Source organism: Buteo buteo, chromosome Z (assembly GCF_964188355.1).
Source record: "Buteo buteo chromosome Z, bButBut1.hap1.1, whole genome shotgun sequence".
In the NCBI taxonomy this organism is placed as follows: domain Eukaryota; kingdom Metazoa; phylum Chordata; class Aves; order Accipitriformes; family Accipitridae; genus Buteo; species Buteo buteo.
Genome location: NC_134204.1, coordinates 60,004,311 through 60,028,382, shown reverse-complemented (window position 1 = coordinate 60,028,382; position 24,072 = coordinate 60,004,311). Strand labels below are relative to the sequence as shown.

The 24,072-nt window shown below is 35.7% G+C and overlaps 1 protein-coding gene across 6 annotated transcripts in view; it reads right to left on the bottom strand.

Moving 5' to 3' along the window:
• Positions 1-162: 162 nt before the first annotated feature.
• Positions 163-24,072, bottom strand: part of PAM (peptidylglycine alpha-amidating monooxygenase) — a 152,602-nt gene continuing 128,692 nt past the window's right edge. For 2 of the 6 annotated variants that reach the window (XM_075019511.1, XM_075019513.1), the window contains 12 exons: positions 23,180-23,485; positions 17,897-18,026; positions 13,271-13,387; positions 12,703-12,775; positions 11,956-12,169; positions 11,087-11,287; positions 8,231-8,349; positions 7,118-7,217; positions 5,699-5,752; positions 3,170-3,373; positions 1,525-1,581; positions 163-980 (listed from right to left, as the gene is read on the bottom strand). In XM_075019511.1, coding sequence (XP_074875612.1) covers positions 799-980; positions 1,525-1,581; positions 3,170-3,373; positions 5,699-5,752; positions 7,118-7,217; positions 8,231-8,349; positions 11,087-11,287; positions 11,956-12,169; positions 12,703-12,775; positions 13,271-13,387; positions 17,897-18,026; positions 23,180-23,485 — 1,757 coding nt within the window. In that variant the 3' untranslated portion in view covers positions 163-798. The remainder of the gene's footprint in view (positions 981-1,524; positions 1,582-3,169; positions 3,374-5,698; positions 5,753-7,117; positions 7,218-8,230; positions 8,350-11,086; positions 11,288-11,955; positions 12,170-12,702; positions 12,776-13,270; positions 13,388-17,896; positions 18,027-23,179; positions 23,486-24,072) is intronic. The other 4 variants (XM_075019514.1, XM_075019515.1, XM_075019516.1 and 1 more) reach the window with 4 other exon arrangements.

Sequence of the window (24,072 nt, the reverse complement as noted above, 5' to 3'; positions counted from 1 at the left end):
TAGCAAAATATTTTTCCAGCTTCCATACAAAATAGCACTTTTTCTCTGTTGTTAGAAGACATTAAAATTTTTACTGTATTAAGTGGTCTGTGTAACTTACAAAAGTTGTATACAAAAAACTTAAAAGTATGCAAAAATTCCAAAGTACACTCCGACAGCTAATGCTCTGCGAATACTTTATTACACAAATTACATTCAGCTTCTGAAAATAGTGTTCTAACAGTGATACCATCTAAAAATAAGACATCCCAGAAACACATCAAGTTAGAAGAAGAAAAAAAATTAAATAGAGACTTTTTTCTTTCCTTCAATGCAATATAATGTTAGTGATTTTAAAAAAATAGAATAAGATTTAGCAGCTTCATTTTCTTGTGGCACTGTATTTTCTTTGTACTGCAACAGGTTAAGGACATTGAAGAGGAAAGGCACAAAACAGAAATTGGCAACTGAATAGTTATGGGAAAAATACTTTGATCAAGCAGATAGTAATACTTATTTACAAGATCCCCAAATTCAGATGAGAAAATACTACTGCTTTAAATCAGTGCTGCAATTAGAAGACTGTTTGCTTTACTAAGATGTTCACATAAAAAACAACGGCACTGATATGGAACTTCCACACACTCCTCCACTTAAAAACCAGAACTAAAACCAAACAAAAATTAAAGGAACCAGTGTACAGCCCCACACAGACTAGTACAGTTTACAGTTAAATACACAAAATCTTAAACGTGCTTCAGGGAAAAGGAATCTGACATTCTGGGTTGAATCATAGAATGGAAAACGCAAAGGCTGGTTTTAGGATGATGAAGGTGCTGAAGGAGGCGGAGGTGCTGAACACTCTTCCTCTGAATCTGTGCCATCATCTTCATCTTTTTCTTGATCACTTCCTTCAGTGCTCAGTCGGTCAAACCCTTTTCGGCTGTAGCCTTTGTGACTTGCAAAGAAGTTCCCAAGGTTAAGGCCACCACCGCCTTTCCCTGTGGAAAGGAAAGGCTTGTCATAAAGTTTGCTTTACTGTACAGGGGGAATAAAAATTTATCCACTCATTCAACAGTACAGTGGAGATTATTTTAAGTGTCCTTCCAGAAACTGTTCTTAAAGATTAGTACATGAGCCACAAAAGCTTAGTATAGAGATTATGAAACAGGAAGGAAATTAATCTTTGAAGTTTCAAACTATTTTTTTCAGCATCCATTGTTTCATCAAGTCTTTATGCAGGCTATTTGTGTTCCCACCAATTTGCCCTTAATCTCAAAGTGCTTCATTTCATTCACCAGATCCACAGATAACTCATTATAACAGCTACTGCTCTCCCATTGGTAGTGACACATCCTCTTCAGCAGGCAGATAATAACAGATGAAAGGTGTCATAAAAGACATTTCCACAAAACACCTGAGGTTTGCCCCCAATTCTTCCTCTGAGAAAGTTCCATCAAATCTGTTACTCAACTACAAGTGAATAGAGAAAAAAAGAAGTCCAGTTACTGCATTCTTAAATGTTCCTCAATGACTTAGACTTACCTCTAAGTTTGCCTAAAATTCTGCCTGAACTTGAATCAAGTTTATGTTCCCCATCAGCTGAAAAATAAGGTAGATTTTAAAAATAAGCTAAAAAAATTGTATTCTATGATTAAATAATTATCTGTATTTTGATACAAACCACAGACATTCAACAAATTGATCAGCAGCTTTAAGAAACAAAACTGATACTTTCCAGCTTCTTGATTAAGGGTGAAATTATAATTCCTAACTAAATTATCATACCATGCATGGATGTTCAGTTTATGCCAATTCATCCATTAAGAAGATTTGCATATTAGTTATTTCTGAGAATTTCATTCCCTCAACTGTTCACTTATGTTACTGTGAAGAGTTTACAGGAAGGACAAGAACCTTGTCATTTATAACGTGCACAACTACATTCCAGCACACTGCAAAATACAGCTTGACATTTGAAATGGTATAGTATCCCTATAGAGAAGACTGGCTTTCTGGAAGACAGTGATCTGTGAATTTCTTCAGATATTTTGGTGGAACTTTCTCTCCCCCCTCACAAACTATATCCTTCTCCCTGGTGATTCTTTCCACCCTTCATCTGAAGAAAAATTAAGTGCCATGACCAAACCGTCTTTTCCTATGTATTACTCAGTTTCCATAAATCTGTGCAAGAAGTTTAGTTTTACCAATGTAACTGTATCACGCTCTTTGACACATTAAATTCAAGCACTGCTTGAATCCAAATGGAATGCAAAGATGCTATTATAGATGCTATCCATTAACAGCAGTACTGCAGTAGTCTAGGCTGTTAGCACATTTGATGTGCTAAACATGTTTGAACACAGAGTCAGGAAGCTGCACACTGAAATCTTCGAATAAAATACATCCAATTCAGTCGCAGAGCAATATTATATCACTGAATTACCTAGTCTGTCATAGCATGTCCTGGCCAGTGGCAGAACTGTGTTATTTGTCTACTCCATGTACATTTTCTTGTCTTGATGGCAATATCTTGATAAAACTATTTATGTGATACAAAATAACAAGTGTAATGATAAAACTCCCGCTGCAGTCTACGAGTTTCTCAAAAATATTGTTATTACATAATACAAATTAAGAACAAATTTACATAGCCTTGTAAGTACCGATTACGGCTCTCACAGCAATGGATGAAGGTGCATTATGGAAACATGTCTGACTCACAAAATGCACAAGGTAGTAGAGAACAATAATATGTAATCTCTTGTAAATGTTATCTGCTTGTATTTTGCTTATACCTTTATAATATCCATAGAGTCTTGTTCTCAACAATTTAAAGATCCCAAACTGAAAATCAAACTGTGCTCAAGGTATTAAAATTTATGTATTCTAGACAATAACATGAATATATTCTAGTTATTTCTGAGATACCTATTTTTGCCTTGACACCAATTAAAGTTTTAGATACATGTTCTGAAAAGGTGGTGGCTTAAGTTATGATATTAAAGGCACAGAGGGGTGCAGTTGCTGTGTGCATGCCGATTCTTAGTTTGCATGCAGCATCACAGTAACTGTTCAGAAGGGTAAAGGGACAGTACGCCTCTCTCCTCATACCCTTGTCCCTCAGTGTTCAGCGATGTTTTGAACTGGGAATAATAAAAGCCTGTTCTATAGAGTTACTCATGGTTACCTCCATAGACAGTTGTCTTCCTCCACCGAATAAACAGTAAAATTGCCAGCAGGACAACAACAGGAATAATTAGAAGAATTGTAATAAGAACAAAGGAAACTCCAGTGCTGGCCTGTTGGACCAAATGTTGCTTTTCTTTCTTCTTTAGATGGTCTGTTGATTCTGGGGTGTTTTTCAATCTGGCTTCTACAATTGTTTCTGATTCTTTAAAAAGAAGACAATTTCAGTATGTAATCCATATGCATCAAGAAACACAGAACAAGGCGTTAAAGAACAAGCTAGAATACCTGAAGTGCTGAGTAACAAGGAAACAAACGACAAACACTTATGAAGACATTTTTAGCTCTTGCTGATGTTATCCCAAACGTAATGCAGAGAGAGTCTGAATGGTATCACTCACTAGCAAAGATGCCCTCCCCTTTTCTTGAATCGGGAAAAGAAAGGTGTCAGGGAGAGTTCTGTCTTAAAAAGTATCTATCATTTAAAGTATAGGAAAATCCCCCAAAGATCTAGTTTTGCAAATAGGTGTGTGATGTACTAGCAATGAAATATCTCCTTTTGATAATAAGTCTTCCACAAGAAATACAAAAATCCAGTATATGCTGTATTATTATAAACAAAAAAAGGAAAGCATTTAAAGTTCTTTTTAATAAACTTGTGACAAAGGGTTAAATTTTCAGAACTGCTACACCCTGTGACAGAACTTTGGCTTTGTAAATTTGGAGAGCCTTTGAAAGCATCCAATCATTCCTTGACCAATTTGTTACCTCTCCACCTACAAGGAGAAAAACCATTTCAGTAAATTTCTCTATGATGTTTTGTGTGTGTGTAAAGGATCACATGCTTTATGCTAACTTTTAATGAGTAAAACCATCTAGCTATACATTTTAAAGTCTGACTTAACTGCATGTCTTAAGAAGTAGCTGCATCAGAAACACTCTGAATCAACTCTGTTTTGATTCTGTATCAAACTTAAAATGATGGTCTATTCTGAAAAAATAGCAAATGCTTGAGTTTACACTTAACACTAATACAACGATAACGATATCATTGTTATCACTAATACAATGATAACATGCTATCTGTTCAAGTAGTAGTTACAGCCAAGAGCAATTTTCCTCCACCATCTTGCCCACCTCTGGGCAAAGCTACAGTTCTTCATGTATATTCCCCCCACTTCACAGCAGTGCAAACAATAGTAACAGTCTGTCAGCAGGAGACTGTGAAAGTGCAGGCCACTCCTGTCCATTTATTAAGCAGAGGACAGCTATCTGTTTTCTTCAAGTGGAGTTGAAAGATATTAATTTCAGTCTATGTACCCTAAGCAGTTTTAGAGATTGTTACTCAGAAACTGTTTCTTACTCTGGTGATACTATTGCATTTTTCTCTGTAACATTAGAAGTGTGAACTACTATACTATCCTTCTAAAGAAAGCCAAAATGCATTAATATATTCCTAGATTTGTTGTACTGTGGATGCTGTAATGTCAACACTTCCCTTTTGAGTGCTTCAGGAGGGCTGATGTACCAACAGAGATAAAATAGAAGGAGAACAGTTTCGGCAATAAGGATTTCATTGCTTTATGATGTCAGCCGCCTTTATTCTACTTTATTCTAATGCTTGCAATTGGCAGTTGGGATCTTTTGGTATTTTCCTCTGCCTGCATATGTATGACTATAGCTAACCACACAAGCTCTGAATTCAGCCAAAAAAAAGTTAAGAACGTTTGAACATTTTATAAAGGCTTCTCCATAGCCTGGTACTGTTTTTCTGAAAGGGAAATAAACTTTTCCTTTTCAACATAAAAGACCTACACAACAGAATACAAATGGTTAAAATTACTTTCCATCTTCCTGAACTGCTATTTTACCTATTTCAATCTCCTCTACATGTATTTCTTTATATTAAGTTTCTACATGTTTTTATTTTCTTTTTTTGTGTCTGTTTTTCATTTTCACACAGATAAATTGAAAAAAAAAGGAAGCAGTAAATCTAGGAAAATAAATCTAAATAGAAAAAATTATATTTTTTCCACATGGTGTGACTGGCAAGGCTGCGTACTGAAAGACTATGCAGAAAGATACACCAATTGCCATTTCAAATAACCCTTTTTTGGTGGTTGAGTGTTGTGCAGCAGGGGGAAGGATGCTGGGGAGTAACTATCACAGTTACATTTCAGAGCTATTTCTGCATCTAAGGGAGCTGACACAGATACCAATCTGGACCACACCAGATGGTGGTACGGAGCTAATCCACTGGTTAAATTTTTATTTTAGTGGCTGTGAAGCACTTGTCATCACTGAAAATAAAATGTTTAGATTGGCTGTAAAACAGCATCTACCAGGTAACACTGTTACAAGCTGCTTTCTAGTGCTTCCTGTGCCCGCTCATTTTATGTGGGTGTAATGATGGTGAAAAATAAAACAGTCAAACTAGTTAGCATTTTCCCCTTGAACTTGGCAGAAGCAGTCCTAGTCTGTGTGAAAATACAAATGTGGTTCCTTCATTTCCATTATGAATCAGACTAACCTTTTATTTCCTGTACCTCAATACCAGCCTTTTTAACTGACCGATGTTCCATTTCTGTAAAACAAAATTATTCTTCAGGACAACTGACATTTCAGAAGGACGCTCAGTGACGTTTTCCTGCTAGCTTTCTCAAATGTACAGGACAATCCTACAGTAAACAATCCCATCAGCACCTGAACTTCACCAAGGAGTGTCAATATAAACCATTCAATAGCTCACAAGGCCATGGAAAAAAAGAAAGATTGATTCATGAAAGGTGTTTGCAATAATTAGCTCTTATGCCACAGAGAGATTTTATGGGCACATGTAAAGGTTCAGAAAGTCCCACAAAAATAAAACTGTTCATTATAATCAAAATCACGATGGATTAAAGGCTGGCTGAATCAGGGCTTCTCAGCTACTGCAGTTTTATACCGCAACAAAAGCTAAAAAGAAAATTATATACAAGGACTTTCCTCATCTAACCTGTAAGTGATGAGTAATTTCATTATTTTTTTGGTCTCATGTTTCTTTGAATAAAAGCCTAGAAGTCTTCTTGTTCAGGTTACTATATACAGAAAAAGCCATATCCAGTCAGAATTACAATTTATCTGGTCCAGTTTCCTGTTATTAAGAGCAGCTGATACCAGATGCCCCAAAGGAAAATCATGAATTATAAACAGACAAATATGGAGTAACTAACTTAGTCAGAAGTTCATTTGTAACAGCAGACTCTTACTGGTTGACTAACACCCTGAAGCCTGAGCTTTATCTCTCTCATACATTTTTTATCCAATATAATGTAACAGTGGATTATATTTTTATTCCTGTAAAATATCTAATCTCTCTCTGAACCCTACTAAATTGAATCAGGCCCTCTCCCTGAAGTCAGGCTGCTTGCCTTGGGGGTTACTAGATTAAAACTATGAAGTGTTTCCACTTCATGGAAATAAGACTTCAAATTATACTAGATTCATCTTCTAATGATACATAATCCCAATGAAATGAATGTAAATTTTAAGTTGACTTGTGTTTTTACTTCAGCCCCTGGGAGTTTCCTATATACCTCAAAGGAAGCAGTTGACTTCTCAGCAAATGATACATTAAAATTACCAAAAAGCTAAAGAGTCATGCTTTTGTTTAAGCAGTTGTAAATGACATTGCAAGGGATAGATCTACCATGAGGCAAATGCATTTTGATCTCTCCTGCAACAAACGAACTCATGCACTCAGGACTCTTCTTCAACAGAGCATGCAGCCATGCTGAAGAATGGTCTTTTAATTAACACTGAACAGTAGCACAGAACTTCTGCAGGCAGCACTTGTACTTAAATCATTGTCATTAAGATACCAGGTTCTTGGGCAGTGGTACCAGATAAATGGTACTGATCTGAAGATATGAAATGTGAAGTTGTGATATTAAGAACAAAAAGAACATACTTTCTACGGATGCAAACTTCCACACTGCTCTGGCATGAACATCTCCAACGAATACTGTTTTATCTTCCGAAGCAACAACATCATGTGGCATCTCAAAGTTCTGTGAAGATAAGCAGCAACAGATTATTCTTCAGTGTCTACACACTCATGAGGCCTCCTTAACCCTGAACTTGAGACTGGTCATATTCAGTCCTTAGATTGGAAAATGCAGCAGGTGCTGGTGTGAAGGCCTAACAGGAGTGAAGGGAGAGGAATTCCATTTCTATTGTATGTTTGCCTTCTCCAGGATTAACAACATGGATATTACACAATGTATTCATGCTAAACAATTTTATATTTATAATATCTATAATATTTATAATATTTATAGTCATATTCTTGCATTCAATTTTATCCTGTAAAATTTATATTTAAAATATCATGGATCTTGGTTTCAAGCCCACATACTTAGTTTTTGTCAGAGTTTATATACAACACAGCTATTTGTTATACTCAGAAAAAAACCCCTCTCTCTAATATAATTTAAAACTGGACCACAAATAACAGACTATATGTGTTACCCAGAAATGGGAATCTTAACATTCATTCTTTAGTCTAAGACAATCTATGGAAATTTTTTTTTAAAATAAACATAACTTTTACGTGCAATACTGTATGAACAACATTTAGCCTTAACTTCCACACTAATCTTCTGTAAAGAAGGGATGTAGACATATAGTTGAATATTATTTCTGCTTATGAATATACGCTATTTTTTGACAAATTACTAGCACCTAAATATGTAAGTATTTCAAGTCATTCATTATTCTCTTAAATTAGCTTTTAAGAACTGTCTTGACAGCAATAAAGTAGGCTTATCCTGACTGAAGGTATTATCTGTAGGAATCATGTCGAGTGCAGTATTATTTTTGAATGTGTGCCACATGTAGAAACTTAAGACCCAAAATTCTAGTGTCTCTATTAAGTTAATATTATAAAGAATTCCTTTTGAATACCTTACATTATAAAACATCTTATTTCCTGTAACAGTCTTATGAAAGTTGGAGAAGTAGGATGTTAGCAACATTCCATATATGTAATTATATGCACAAGGCACTCTGTGCAATACTCCACCTTTCTAAGCGGAATGAAAGTATCAATTATTTCTCCAGTAGAGAAGTTCATCACAAATCCTTGCACTGGTTCTGCCTCTCCAGGATAAGGCATTCCATTAACTGCAAAGAGGAAACCACCTGCAACAATATTAGATTTCCTTTAACAACCCACACGTAACAAACTACAGTGAAGATGAACTGTAATAGTATAGACGAAAAACGGCTGGCTGAGAGAAAGAGACAGACAGACAGACAGAAAGGAAACTCAACTTTCCTCAAATCACAAGAGGAAAGTTAAGTAAGGTAAAAGTTTGGCATTTAAGACAGGCACACTTTGTCCAAATGAGAAGAACAAGCAAGGCAATATTTTACAGATTGGTTAAATGTAAAAAGAATGTGAAGGCGTTAAAAAAAATAATCTGAAGAATGCCTTGCTACAGATGCTTGATCTGGTAATGGAAAGTTCTTTAAATGCATCAAAAGCAGAAACTCAGCTAGGGAATCAGTGGGACCACAAGTGGAAAAGGTGTGAAAGGGGGACTCAGGGATGAGGGGCCTGTGGCAAAGAAGCTCAGTTTTTGTCAGTTTTTTCTGTTGAATATGTTGTGGACATTCTGACACTATTTTTTGTAGCAAAGAGGTCAGAGGACCCAGCTCAATTGGAAGGAGAAACACAGAAGGTGTTAGACAAGTTGGAGGTGAGTATTTCACCAGGTTTGGATGGCATTCACTCAAGTATAGAAGGAAGTCAAACGTGAAATTACAGACCTCAGGCCAAGTTGAGTAACCTAGCACTGCAAACAGCCACTCCTCCAGAAGACTAGCAGACAGCCAAAGTAATGCCCATCTACAAGAAGGGCTCAAAAGGGTGCCTGGGAACTACATGTCAACCATTCTGGCTTCCAGCCCCAGTAAGATGGTAGAATCCATAATGAAGAGTAAGACATGGGTAAGTGTAGCCTGCTGGAAACAAGTTGGTATGGCTTCTATAAGAGGAAATTGTCCCTCACCTGTGAATGGGCAGAAAAAGCACACAGGTAAAGGAGATTCTGTAGATGTACTTGGATTTTCAGAAAACCTTTGACAAGGTTATGCATATTAAAAAGTGTGACTTGTCAGAGGGCTGAATGAGAGATCTGTTAATGAACAGGAAGCAAGGAGAAGAGCTTAAGGGCAGAACTTATAATTTTTCAGCACAGAAAAGTCTGAGTAGTGTGATCCTGCAGGGATCAGAGCCAGAAACAATTTCATTCAACAGTCCTCATCAGTGACCTGAAAATGGGGTGCACAATGACATCTCTCAGTCTGAGGAAGGTACTGAGCTCTGCAGAGTAGTTAAAAGCTTGATAATATTGAGAAAGTCCGGAAAGACTTTTTGTAAGAATACTTGAGTTGTCAAACAGATGGCAGAAGAGCTTCAACAAAGAAAAATGTAGAGTGATGCTTCTGTGAAAAAGTAATCTAGATCATGCCTTTGTGATGTTTAGCTTGGAACTGGCAGCTACAACTCAGGATAGACATCTCTGAGCCATCACTGAAAGGTCTCTTAAATTTTTGGCTCCATGTACAGTGACAGCAAAAATTTCAACAGAATGTTGGGCATCATCAGGAGGAGAATTAGGAATGGAGGGGACAGATTTGCCACTATGCAAAAACTTAGCATGCCCACATCTTAGAGTACCAAGTGCTGTTTTACTCACTGCATCTCAAGAAGGTCCTAATGAAGTTAAAGATGCTAGAAGAGAAAGGCAACTACAATAGTCAAGGGGGTGAAGCAATTAAAAGGCTTGTGGGGAGAGACTAAGGTGGCTGGGGTTCTTTGGTTTGGAGAGGAGAAGGCTAAGAGGCAGCAGATATGGGGAGCGTGGAACTGTTATTCAACTCCCCAAATACTGGGACTGAGAAGCACTCAATGAAGCTAGGTCACTATTTTAAATTAAAAAAAATAAAGTGAGTAGTGAACTTCTGGAGCCTGTAATTGTAGGAGGTCAAGGAGGCAGACAGTACAAAGCAGTTCAAAATGGGATTAGGAAAATTCATGGGCAATACATCTATAGAAAGATCCTACAAAGAAGAGGTCAGGAGCTACCTCCTAACAGCCTTAAATAAAGTGCTCATGGATGCATGGGGAGTAAGAGAGGAACAGACCACAAAATGCAGCCAGGCTTACACATTCTCCTCAGAAAGCCTCTCTTGCTGCCACTGTCAAGTGACAGAGCTATAGGTATCAAGTATATCATCCAGTACAGCATTTCTATGTTGGCAGATGCAAGAGAAGTAACCCTGATATTAAATTTGATATCAACTATAGAGTCAGGAGCCTGACATGCCAAAATTCCTCATCCAGTTCTTGACATTTACATTACCTTCACTACCGGTATTAAAAATCCAACCCAAAAACTTAAGACAGTAACCGTTAACCAGATTGTGATATTAAAACCCACAACTTTTTCAAACTGCTTGCTTTCAGATTTTTTGTTTTATGAAACACAAAACTTTTCTTGATAGTTTGGAACCTCTTTATTTTGCTCTTTTCAATGGAGCTTGAAATGAATATTTTAAAATGTTATCTTTAACTAATTATTGACTCTGTAGTCACTAGGAAGCAAACAAGATCATCTACTTGTTGACATCACATTTAGGGAGTCTAATCAGTCATTTCTCACAAGCAGAGATTATATGCAAGCTTCCCTCACTCCACAAGTAGTAAAACAGGATAGTTCTAAAACTTTCCATTATGTCAGCTCTACTTTTTCAGACAGTAAGTATCTGGCCTAAGATAACATGATAGCACTCTTTATGAAATAACACTGTGTACTGTGACACACTGGCGTAAAGCAACTACTTGAAACCTGAGGAACAGGAAAAAGATTACCTGGAACATATGAAACTGCAAACAACTCTCTTCCAAACGATTTGTGCTTGATCTCCCTTATGAACTCCCCAGTCTCTAACTTGAAGCACTGAATCCGACCATTTTCCCTGTCTGCAACACACAGCTGACTGAAGTCGGGGATCAGGGCTAAGCTGTGAGGGATATGAAACTGTCCAGGTCTGGCTCTGCCTAAAGAAGTCTCTGCAATACAAAATATCCAGGTTTGTATTAAAGTATACACTGAAACTATCAGTTTCACTTAGAAACACCAATATGTCACATAACACAATGTAACACTGGGAAAAGAATAAAGTCAGCTTGCTTTCTTCTCCTAGCAGTTTTACTCATTTAGGTAGATAAACTGTGGTAGTCTTTTGTGTTGCCTTTGTAAATCCTGAATTTATGAATTCTCTATTTCCCTACAATATTTGGCATAGTTTAATGCCTGATAAATCTGAATCAGGCAGAAATGTAATTATTCACAAAACTTAAAACAGATGGGATCATGGCATAAATCCTGCAAAAATGGTAAAGGATTATACTATTTGACCAAATGTTTAAGAAAAAAATAAGGTTTTTGTGAAAGAACACATTTTCTTGATAAGATAGGACATTCCAATACTTGTACTGAAAGCATGCTAACAAATTCCCATTGTTTATTTTTAGTGACTATATAACTACTACAAGTAAGCTATATGAACAGAAGAGAGAAAATTGGAATGCAATGACAAGGCTGACATTCAGCCAGGGCTTGGAAGGTATTTCAGTAATAGAAATTTGTAAATAAAGTAATAGTAACATCAGCAGTCTCATGGTTCATCATGAGTTCATGATAATAGCAGTATGGGTAAAGTACCAAGAGCTCTGACCTGTACCTTCTCCCCACTGCATCACGTACAACCCCTTTGGAGTGAACTGAATGACTCGACTGTTACAGTAGCCATCAGAGATATAAATGCTGCCAGTGATCGGATCCACAGCCACATCAGTTGGTTGACAGAAATGATTTCTGTCACTGCCCGGTTGCAAAGCCACTCCTAAGATCAGTAGTGGTTCTTTGTCATGTGCTCCCAGTTTGAAAACCTTTTTTTTAGTCAACAGGAAAAGAGAATAGGTTTCAGTTATGGAAGGTGAAATATAAGAAAGATGACTGCCTATGGCAAAATATCTATTACTGTGTATAAAATTTATATACCAAACTGAATCTTAATATATTGACTATGACATCTATTACCAATTTTTTAGTAGTGTTGATTTTAGGAAATTTCTGCCTAAAATATAAATTTCCTGTGATTACAGCAAAGGATTTAGTTTCACATTCTGGATTTAAGTACATAGGACAATTGATAAGCAAAGATGCAGCAGAAAAATCTGTTCTTTTTCAAAAGAAACACTGTTTTAAAACAGATAGTTTTATTTCTGAATACTATGTCCATGTAGCAAATTATTCAACACAACTATATTCCATGAAGGCCACAGGGGTCAATTTGTGTAGGCATATTCTTAATATTTATCTTAACAGGCATAGATAAATAATTTACATCAAATCTCTAGGAAAGCAAAAACATTTTGTGGCAAAATATTAAAGTCCTTCTATTAAAGCTTCAGAAACATACCTGATGGAGAGCTACATCAGTGACCCAGTAGTTACCATTTTTATCTATACTCAAACCATGTGGTAAATAAAATCTGCAAGCACAAATGTAGAAGAATCAAGTTAAAAACATTTTTCAGGAAGAATGATGTAAAGATTTCACTTTTTATCTACCGATCAACAAATGCTGTACACACTAACTATCTGTAGTATTTAATGAAAAAGATAGCTTTACAGAATAGAATTTTCTTGACAAGTGTGTCTCAGCTCTGAAATTCAGTTGATCTCTGGTATGTCACTCAGGCTAATATTTGGTATCTTTAAGGACAATATACAATATTCATGAGCTCTGCATTTCTGTTAATCTGGCTAGTAGATGAAATTGTATGAATTGCTAGAAAGCAGAGGTGGTAAAGATGGCAAATTACTTTTATTAGTTGTTGATTTTGTAATTATTTATTTATTGTTTAAATAAACTCAGTGGCTACAATCACACAGTGCAATACAAAACATACATGAAAATGGGTTTAGGGACTTTCTGGAGTAAAATATACAGAAATGTTAGTTCAATAAAAGCAAAAATAACTTACAGACTTCTGCCCATGGAATGAAGCAGTTTTGCATTACTTGGATTCAAGACAAGAATTGTGTTCTGTTCAATTGGTCCAAGTCCTCTTTGCTGATAAACAAATTTGCTGTCAAAAGAACTACACAAAAATAGTGGAATAGAAAGCCAGCATTAGAAGGTTCCACTGATGAACAATACACATGCAACTAAAAGCCAAGCTCTGTAGTTTAATTCCAGTGTGGGGTTACTGGTTTCTTTTTTTTCTTTAAGTAAGCCTTATTGCATTACTGTATGATCATAAGAGTTACAGTGTTGGATGTCTGCATTTCCTACTGAAGTTATGACTTCCAAACTAAAGGAGCACCAAATTAACACAGCAACAATTAAGGTAATCCTAAAGCAAGCAAGAAAAAACCTCTTCCTTTTTTTTTCCTCTTCTTTGCTATGGCAAATAAAAAATGGGCAATCAATGCAGCCTAAGTAAAAATATAGCTAAACACCAGGTCATAATTGCCAATAAAAACAGGTTTACTTCATACTGTCCAAGGCAGCGTGTGCATGTTTGCGTGTCTTTTTTCTTTTTTTCAAACACAATTCAATATTTTGCCAGAGCTTACTACTGTAAGATTCAGGTCTTAAGGTTCTTATCCTTTTCTGAGTGTGCTTGCACAGCTTGAGCCTGTAGGATATGACGTGTATTTCTCCTACCCCAAGAAGTCTACACTCAATTTTCAGGGTATGTGGAATATATTAATAAACAACATTTAAACATGTCACTATTTCAGACATTAAGAACCGGGATTAGCTTTCTAGAAGACATTTATGAGGCATAAAATTATCATATGTTTAAGAAATAAAAAATATAGTTGGCTGTACCCCTACGGAGAAGTTGGCTATTACTCTAACCTGTTGAAATACATGTTCAGCATTTAGTGAAGGTAAATAGAGTGTAAAGTATTTTGAACAAAATTTGGTTTTAAGCAGTTTTATTTAAAAATGAGTCTAATACTCCTAAGGACTTACTTGCTCTAGGTATGGATGACCACAACTGGAGAACCAACACTGTTATTATTAACCAGCACAGCTAATCACAGAAGTAAATCTTAGTGATGGTAAGTATTGTACAAAAAAAACCCACAGAAAAAAAGATTGTATCTCTGGAAAACTCACTATCTAGACAACTTAGTTTCCCTCCCAGTGTTTGAGACCAATTTCCCAGGTAGTCAATGTTCCTTTGTTTCAACTGATAAATAAGGACACTAACAATGCTTATTACTGCTAGCTTAAAAGAACCAAGACCAAAACCAACCAAACAACTGAACACCTTGCTATTATATGTCATGTTGCTCTGCAGCACGGTTTTCTAATAGGTTCTGCAGTTTGATATCAAAGGACAACTAAAATATGCTGCATATGTCACTACTTCTGATTTCAAACCTCAATGTAATTCCACAGCTATTTTTCTACTTTTCAGCTGGCAACTTCATACTAATACAAACAATTTATTGCTAAATCTAACATCCTTCTGGTGGGCTACATGTTAAATTTAGACAGACCACCTGATCTCATAACCCCTGAAGGCACAACCCTGAGGTCCATTCTTGATCAATATCCATCACCATTGTGGTACTGTGCTCAGCCTAAATTAACCTGCCTAGCTTGTTAAGAATGCAGTTTATAGCTTGTTAAGAATGCAGTTTATATTCTTTATTATGTCTTTTATAAATTGCATGAATAGTATACATTTTTTGTCACAAAATGCAAAATAACTTCCAGCTGATTCACTGCTTAGGCAGCTTTATAGTTCTAATTTTTTTCATTCTGAACAGCATACACTGCCTATAGCGAAGACTGTTCTGAAACTGAGACGACGATGTGGTAGAAGAACCTGACTTATTTGAAAGGATTTTTTTTTTTTTTAAATCATGCACAGAAGGAATGCTACAGCCACTGAAAAGCCTCTAGTGTATTATAGGGCTTGTCATTGCATAACTGCTTTTGCATTCTAAAGCAGACTGAAGTTGCCTTATAAAACAGCGCAGTCCATTCATCCAGCCACATTTAGTTGAATGAGGATCCAGCTTTTATGGCATATATTAATAACACATTGGAAACATTTGTGCATTGCCTAACAGCACAGATAATTTTTGTTTAATTTTTTTCTATACTATGCTGGTGAAGCATTGAAACAGAGAAAATAAATTCTGGGCTTTCAGGCTTGATTGATTCATCATGTTTATGATTTCATAAGGAATATTATACTCAATTAACTGTGTATTTGCAGCTAATGATAAACATTAACTTGAAAGTCTGATAACTTCTTATCCCTCCAGCATACAATAGTCATGATAAACCTCTCTCAAATACTCATTTTTTTATTCCTTTTTATTGAAAAATAAGAACACATACACTCCTTCCTTTACAGCACAACCCATGAAAGGGTCCCCAGACTATTTCATATGCCCATGACATACCCAAAGATAAAAAAGGAAGGCTGACTGGCTGAGCACACATCTGTGTGCCTCTTCTCTGTGCCACAAATATGGAACAATAGCTTGACCACAGGCATGTTTTCCAAATATATTGTTTTAAAGTCACAATACTTTACATACACAGGCCTACAGAAGTTTTAGCCTGTCTGATTTAAGGGTTCCTACCAACACTGTCTTTCCTATATGTGAATTAACTGTGTTCCACAAGAAGAGAAAAAAAAAACAACAAACCAAAACTTGTGAACAAAACCTCTCTGAAATGAATTAGGATTTCATGTGTAGTTGTCTTTATGGAAGGCCCATAACGAGCTTCAGTTAACAACAGCTCGTCTTTACATCTTGGTTACATATCTGGGACTGAATGCTTCTGCTCATATTTACAAGCCCAGGCAGTTTCACTTTGTTCCGACTTCAATCTCCACAAGATGGCAAATACAGCAAGCTCTCACACAGCGGTAATGTACAGATTAACACTTCTAATACTAAGTATAAGACAAAGCATTTTTCTGGGAAGTCTGATAATCACAGGCTGGAAATACTCAGAATATGTCTGCTATCAAAGACAGGGATGAGTTAAGTGAACCTGTAGTGTTACGCAGCACAGCTGGTAGGTATATGGATTCCAGACCACAGCTCCAATCTTCTGCACCCACATCATACAAAAATTGAAGTTCAATTTGTCTCTCAACATGGTTGATTCATTATGCTCACTTGCTATTTTAGGGAACATTAACGTTTTCCTTTTTTATTTAAGATCTGGAGGGTCTCCAAATACTGCTTGGTCTCAAACTCCAGTTTTGTGCTCTGGGTTGTGGGTATAACTGAGTTGCCAGACTCTTACAAAGACACATTTCAGAAGTAAGAAATGAATACAACTGCCAGCCTATTTTCAAATATTTTTTCAATTCATTCTTCAATGATACAAAGAACAGCACTTATGTTCATGTGTAGGAGGATGAAAAAAAGCAAATCAATATCAGCTTTTACTTGAAGTTTGAAAAATACAAGTTGCAGCATGCATCATCCTTCCAAATTTTATAGTCTGTATTTATATACACTTGAGCTGGAGACATCCCTGATACAATGCACAAGACATAAATGACTGCCTTATCTGCTGCATTATGTTATTTAGCTAAAACCCCAAAGAACTTACTTTCCTTCATAAAACAGTATTCTAAGCATAATTTGTCATTATAAGGTTGAGAAAACTCCCCCCTCTAATTTTCAGAAACTATGTTATCTTAAAATGAATTCATCAGGAGTTGAAAAAAACCCTATCATTTAGCCTTATAGTTATATACATGGGGAACAGATGCTTAGAAAGAAGATAAAAAAAGCACATTATAGAAAGGTTACTACATAATATTCTTTTACGGGTGGATACTATTTTCTCCCACTGTTTTGTCAAAAAGTTCATGGATTTTTTTCCAAAGTGTCCATCTAGACAGTTAGACATACAATTTTAAAGTTCAAAGGCATAAGGAGACTGTACAAATAAGGACACTGTACTTTATTTGGAATGTTCTGTTCTTAAAAGAATATACCTTTGAGTATATTACTTTACAAACACTAGAAAAATGGCCATTATAAAGTTGGACTTTTTTTTTTGTTTGAGTGACACTAAATATAGTAAATTTTATTCAATATAGTAGATTTTATCAAATAAGTAAAACAAAGCCTGTTTTGAGAGAGTGCCCTGTATCAATCCAACTTTGTTCAGTGGACATAAACACAAAAAAGAATGAAGATACACTGGAGCTAGCTTTGCATGTCTTAAACCCAGGTGCTAATAGTAGTCCACCATACTAAAACATCATTCTCCCAGGCTAATTAGTTCTGCTAGAAACATGGAGAAGCGGGGATAATTAATCTCAGTGAATAGCATACTAACATGGTCATACAGTTTAAGGACATAATGTACTACGTTCTTTTTCTCTGGAGACACATTCTTACTGTCTAAAGACCTAGTAACCCCATCATCTTGAACTGTCAGTCACCACTTCCATTCTGAGTCTCCCAAAGGCACATTCAGCCAAAGAACTGAATTTGAAATGGAAAAGGAACTGCAATTTGTCTTGTCTTTTCTTGAGAAGATATACAAACAGCACACACCAATTTGACCTTCTAACATGCCATTCAGCAGAGTATCTACTTACTTTTCATCCCAAACATGATCACCTCTGTGGAAGATAACTAGGTTATTTTCAGGGTCCAGAGCCAACCCAGAAACTTGGCCTAGTTTGAGGTCTACTCCAGGCCACTCCACAGCTTCTTCTATGTGGAAATCTGATCAAAGAAACAAATAAACAAAAGACAGACATTCAGGTAGCATATTTATAAAAAAATATGGTTAACTGGCACTTGGTACAGACCGCTGGGAATTACATGGACATTTTCTTACATGCAGTACTTCCATTAATGCATTGCAATTTAATTCCACGCATAGTTTTATTACAGTAAAGCATGCACAAGCACTGGCATCCTGCTACATATAGGATGACAGAAACTTCAAAGCTGCTTTTGACTCCATCCTTTTCTCCATCTTATATGGATACAGGTAGACAGACTCTAGAATTTTTAGGAGCTCTGTGAATACTTTCTATATTGAAAGATTACAGAAATATAAAACTATTATCCAAAATCAGCAGGCAAATGTAAATATTAACCTGTGTTTTATTTAAAAATGCGTAACAAAAACTATGAATCACTATACCAACTACATATCAGAAGTGGTTGATTAGTGACTTTTTTTTCAAAAAAAGCTTTTAACACTAAGAAAAAAATACAGGGAAGGAAGAAAACCAGCAACAAGAAGCAAATAAAACAGTAATTCTGTGAAGTTTGCCTATGACATTTATTTCAGCCAACATATGCATTAGTGCTGGATAATGTTCATATTTCAATCCAAGTATTATAGGCATGAATGGGAAATAGATGTCTAAATCTGATGAAAGGGATGAAGAAGGGTAGAATATTTGTCATTGTTTATGCCGTAACACAACTGTTTTTAAGATTAAATACTGGATATTTTTTGAGTAACACAGATCTGATTTTCACACTAGATCAACAACACAGGATTTAGCAAGTGAACCACTACTAAAAAATTGGATACTTCTTATGTTTGTCTTAAATTGTAAAACTCCTCAACTAAGGGAGACAAATTTAGTTTCAACTTAAAGTTTAAAATTAAAAATATAAAAAGATGTATCATTCAATCTCTGTTTTATGTAAAAATAGACTTAAACTGATTAAAGGCATGAACAGTCCAAAATTTGAAAAAGTTGCAGAGCATTAGCTACAGGATTAATTTCTCACAGATAGAGTGCTTAATGCTATTTGGAAGATGTTGGTCTGGGTTGCTCTGGCAGTATTAAGAAACAATTGAACTATATTCTGAAAAGTAAAAAAATATAATGGCAAGACAAATATCACCAATTCTGATTTAAAAAAAAAAACCCCAAAAACCAAACCAAACCCAAAAACCCACAAATCCTAAAATGCCTTCTATATGTTAGGAAATCCATCACTCCTTCCTTTCAGAAATTAATTTGTTCAGCATAATTCAGGTATTTCTAACATGCAGACTTTGTACATAGGTATCTATAGGCAAACTGAAGGTGAATAGAAAGCAATTTCTTTGCAGCCACGTGAAACTGGAGCTGTTTCACGAGTATTCAATGTTTTTGACAGCATTATGCTCTACTTCCCAACTTTCAGTTCACCCAAAGTTTGTGTGTTTTGCTGTGATCCTAAACACCAATCACTGGAGTACCATCTAGGCAGGTGAAACACATACCCTCTTTCACAAAGTGCCAGGGCATCAATGCTTTGACACAAGGCAGATCACAGACCTTAACACACAGCACCCAAGGAGTTTGAGAGGGTTCAGCTGGAAGTGATCTTCTAATGAAAGGAAAAATGAAGAGGGAAACAATGTCCAAAATCTTCAGGTCACCTGTGCAACCCAGCTGTTCTGATAAGCATATCCCCCACTCCCCCTTCCATTTCACTTGAAAGAAACGTAGTCTGAGGAGTAACAGCAAGGATGGGGTGGAGGGAAAGCCGTTCTCTACAACCTACGTAGGGGAAAGATAAAACCAGTGCTGAAAACCCCTACCACAGACTAGGAGATATTTTACCTTTGTAGTTTTAGATACCATAGCTAGAGAAGCTGACAGAGAAACTCTTCAGGCTAACACAAACTTAAGACAAACCTAAGGCAATCAGCAACTGCAGTGAATCCAAGACAGTAATCAGAAACTTCTAAAACAAGAAATTCTACTCTGTTGCAAATTTAGCTGAACAAATCAAGCTAAAAGAGAAGCCGTTAAGAAAAAAATTATACATATTCATACTTCTGTACAGTTCAGTTGGTCACAGCATGTGCAGTACCAGATATATTCATGGATGTTAGGATTCTGAAAGGAATAAAAGTGTGGAAATCCAGTGTCTGCTTCCTCACTTGCTGATTCTATATCAGTCTAAGTTAACTTGCAGAAAGCTTATGTATGTTTAATGTTACAGTGCCCCTTGGCCTCTAAGCCTTTTGCAAAAAAGCTAGAAAAATTAAAAGGCTAAGCATAGAAAGCCTAAATTTAGACCTCTGTAAAATTCAGTTTCTCAAAAGGCATGCACTATAAAATACAAAATATTTAAGCTAGACTTAAAGGAATAAAAGATTTCTGATAGATCAAAACAATAAAATTAATGTACAGTGAAATACAGTCTAATCGGAAGAACTTCAGCCTCTATACAACCTTTAAATTTACTCATGCTTTTCCAAAATTGGTTTATTATTGTTATCTTTTCTTTTCCCTTTGCAAGTCTCATACTGAAAGTCCTTTGATATAGGTTTATCTTAGTGCAACTAGCTTTTTACAAAACCTTACTTACTAAATTTAGACTTCATTTATCTAGACTGATTATTAATTCCCTACAAAACTAAGTGGCCTATGGAACAGTTAGACAGGAAACCAAAGAAAATTACTTTTCCCCATTAAATTAATTTACAATTACTTTTTTAAAAAAATACATAATCACCAGTTTTGTTGTAAATGAGATTTCTAAACTAAGTACCAGATCTTCTACCTTGTAATTTAGAGTGATTCCTTTCATCAGTAAAACTATAAACAATTACATAGATTTAGAACATGCAAATCAGCATCTAATTTCTCTACAAGTGAAAGAATAACGCCTTATTGACTGGCAAAATTGCTATTTACTGTCCAGAAATCCCTTGCTAGCTTTTAACATTACAAATTTTAATCATGTTACATTTACTCCCTGCCATCAGAGTAATCATTTAAATCTTGACAAATATAAGTAAGCACTGCACAAAGGAGTTTTAAAAATTGAAAAATTACAGTGTTTGCCTCAATTAGGAGGTATAATTTTATTGGTTGCAGTGATGCTGAATGAGCTGACTGATCAGTGACCAGTCTTGGGGTAACAAGATAACAACAGTGCAGGAGGAGCAGTAGTGTAAAGTTATGAATGTAACATTCATAATAACCTTATTATTGGTCACTTGCTATTTCAGGTCAGTTACATGTTTAAAACTGGAATACTTGCAAGACTAAAAATATTAAACTATTTTAATTCCGATAATTTTTAAACAGTTAAATGAAATTAATTTAACAGGAACCAGAGTCTTGTCCTAAGAAATACTGAGAATTTTTTAAATTCAATACAGTAAAGAATTTTATGAAGGGTGCAAATTTTTTTATTAACCCCAGACAACTTAAAGCACTTTATGTTCCACTTCTTCCTCTGAAGAGGAAAATTCTGTTACGGAAGGTTTTGTTCTTCTAATACATAAATACTGCCGAAACAGAAACTAAACATGTGCTTAAAGGTTTTATTGCTATATAAGTTCTTTTGCCAAAAGATGGCGCTGACAGCTTCTGCAGTTCAGAATTTCCATAGTTAGCAGTATGACAAACATAAAAAAAAACAAACAAAACCAATGCTAAGTAAGAACATTTCAGTTTTCCTTTTTGCTGTAACTCAAAATTGCATCATTTGAAATCCATTTATTAATTAGTCCTCCACCATCAAATTCCCCCAAAACTAATATACAGCTACTAAAGTAACTGAGCAAATGCTTCCTGTAGTTAGAATTCATGCCATATGGTGTGCCAACTAAGCCATTTATTCAGTTCACTGACACTCCCTCCTCTGGATCAGTTAAAACAGAAAGGAAATTTCTTTTATCCCCTCTACACACCACATGCTATTAGTCTGAACTGAACAAACTGGTTTTGCAGAAATGTTACACACATTACTCTTCCAAGCATTTAATTCCAGTGTCACTTATGGAATTATGATTTACACTGATGTCAGGCACAAGGTAACATCCCACCTGTTTTATGCCACTATACAAATAACTTGACAGGCTCTCATTTAACTGACTAGCATAACATAACATTGGAAAGTCCTCATCTTTGGTTTTCTGTTAAATACAAACTCAGAATTTTGCTTAATTTGAATACTATAACAGAATCTCACATCAGCGGAGATAATACATGTTAACATTTTGAAATGAAATAAAAATCAAATGGATGATGAATCATGTATATTTGTGCACAACAGCACTTGGAAACATCAAGCTGGCTGGTTGCAACATAAAAGCAAGCATGTGCTGCTACAGCTTACGCATACAGATGACTTTCATGCATACCAGTTTCTTTTATGAGATACTCGTCACATGCTGCATTATCTGGCTTTCCACATTAGCAAGTAAGACTAAGCACAATCAATATCACAGAGACCAAAATGCAAGTAAAACAAACACAACACTTCCATGGTTTCTGCTGTCATAGAAACCTGAAGGGAACAAATTATAATCCCAGTACAATAAAACAGCCTGTCCAAGAATAGTTGGATAGCCAAGCCCAATTTGAAATAAATATGCAGAAAATTTTACTTCTCATGAATTTTTCAGGATTAACTACCACTCTTTCTGAATGAGAGAAAAAACGTCCAAAAGAATGACAGCAATAAATTTTATAAAATTCTGTATCTGACAAACCAAGGTAATCAGGAAACTCATAAAATGCATCGATTATCCCAGTGACCATGTTATAGTAGTTACTTGTATTAGGAAAATTCTTCACTTCCTGTGACTACTATATCCTGTCTTTACTTTGTTTTAGCATAGTTGATATCACATCATTAAGTAAAAGTCTTGAGAGTAGACAAAATACTCTATGTTCCAAAAGGCAGTGGTATTGTGCCATTGGTATACATTCTTTCTTCACACATGGAGGGGGAAAGAACCCCACTGAAATACCTCTAAAATAGGAGGAGAATATTTCCATAATTAGGAAAATTGTCACGTAAAATATCCGAGCATCAATTGATATTCCCTTCAGATTTTGCTAATGTGGATCACAGCTCTTACATTGCATTTCAGTGTATAAAATTAACCCCTAACCCACCTCCTGTATGTCCTTTTTCCCAGCTTCCCTCACCATGTTTAGGCTGTCGTAAAGAGAAATGTCTGTTCTCTGGTGGCCTCAGGGTAGACTCTAGTCTGTGAAATTTGTGAATTCTGTCTCTGACAAGAATAGTATTGTCCCTCTCATCATGATTTGTGATCTGTCTGGCAAGATCCTTCTTTTGGACTACATTAGCAATCTCAGCTACAAAATCTGACTCTGCCTTTTCTGTAGGGTTATGCTTATGCACATGCACAACATCTTCCCTTTCTCCTAGCAGCTTGGAAAGGAGTGAATAGAAATCACCTGCACAGAAAAGAGAAAACATAAGAGGAAAGGAGGGAAAAAAATTATAACACATCGTGTAGTTTTAGAAAGCTTCAGCAAAGTATAATGTAACAAAGTTATTCAAACAGTCATTGTCAAAAGCAGTGTAAGAGGGAACTGTTTCAGCCTCAGGGATCGAATGAGCCAAGTCTCTGGTTTGAAAACATAATGTCAAATCTTTATCAACTTTAATTTACATATAAATGTCCACTTTTACCTGACACTCTGGCATCAAAAAATCATCACCTCTGCACAGATGTTCTTGGGAACAAGGGGAAAAAAAAAAAAGAAAAAGAAAAAAGTGTGCAAATTTTGGTAAAAGAATATTTATGATGGAATTATCTGGATTTGCCAGCTTATTGCAGACATACTATTTCTATAAAACAAAAAAGGTAAAAATTCTATAGTTTTATCAATTTGTTCACTTAAAAAGACAATAGGATAGTGATGATGCATTTCAAAATATATTTCTTTGAAATCTGTCATTGCATCAGAAACTTAGGGCGTAAGAAAACAAACTTTCACATTTGCAAACAGATTCCATTCAACATACTGTAGAAAGAAGA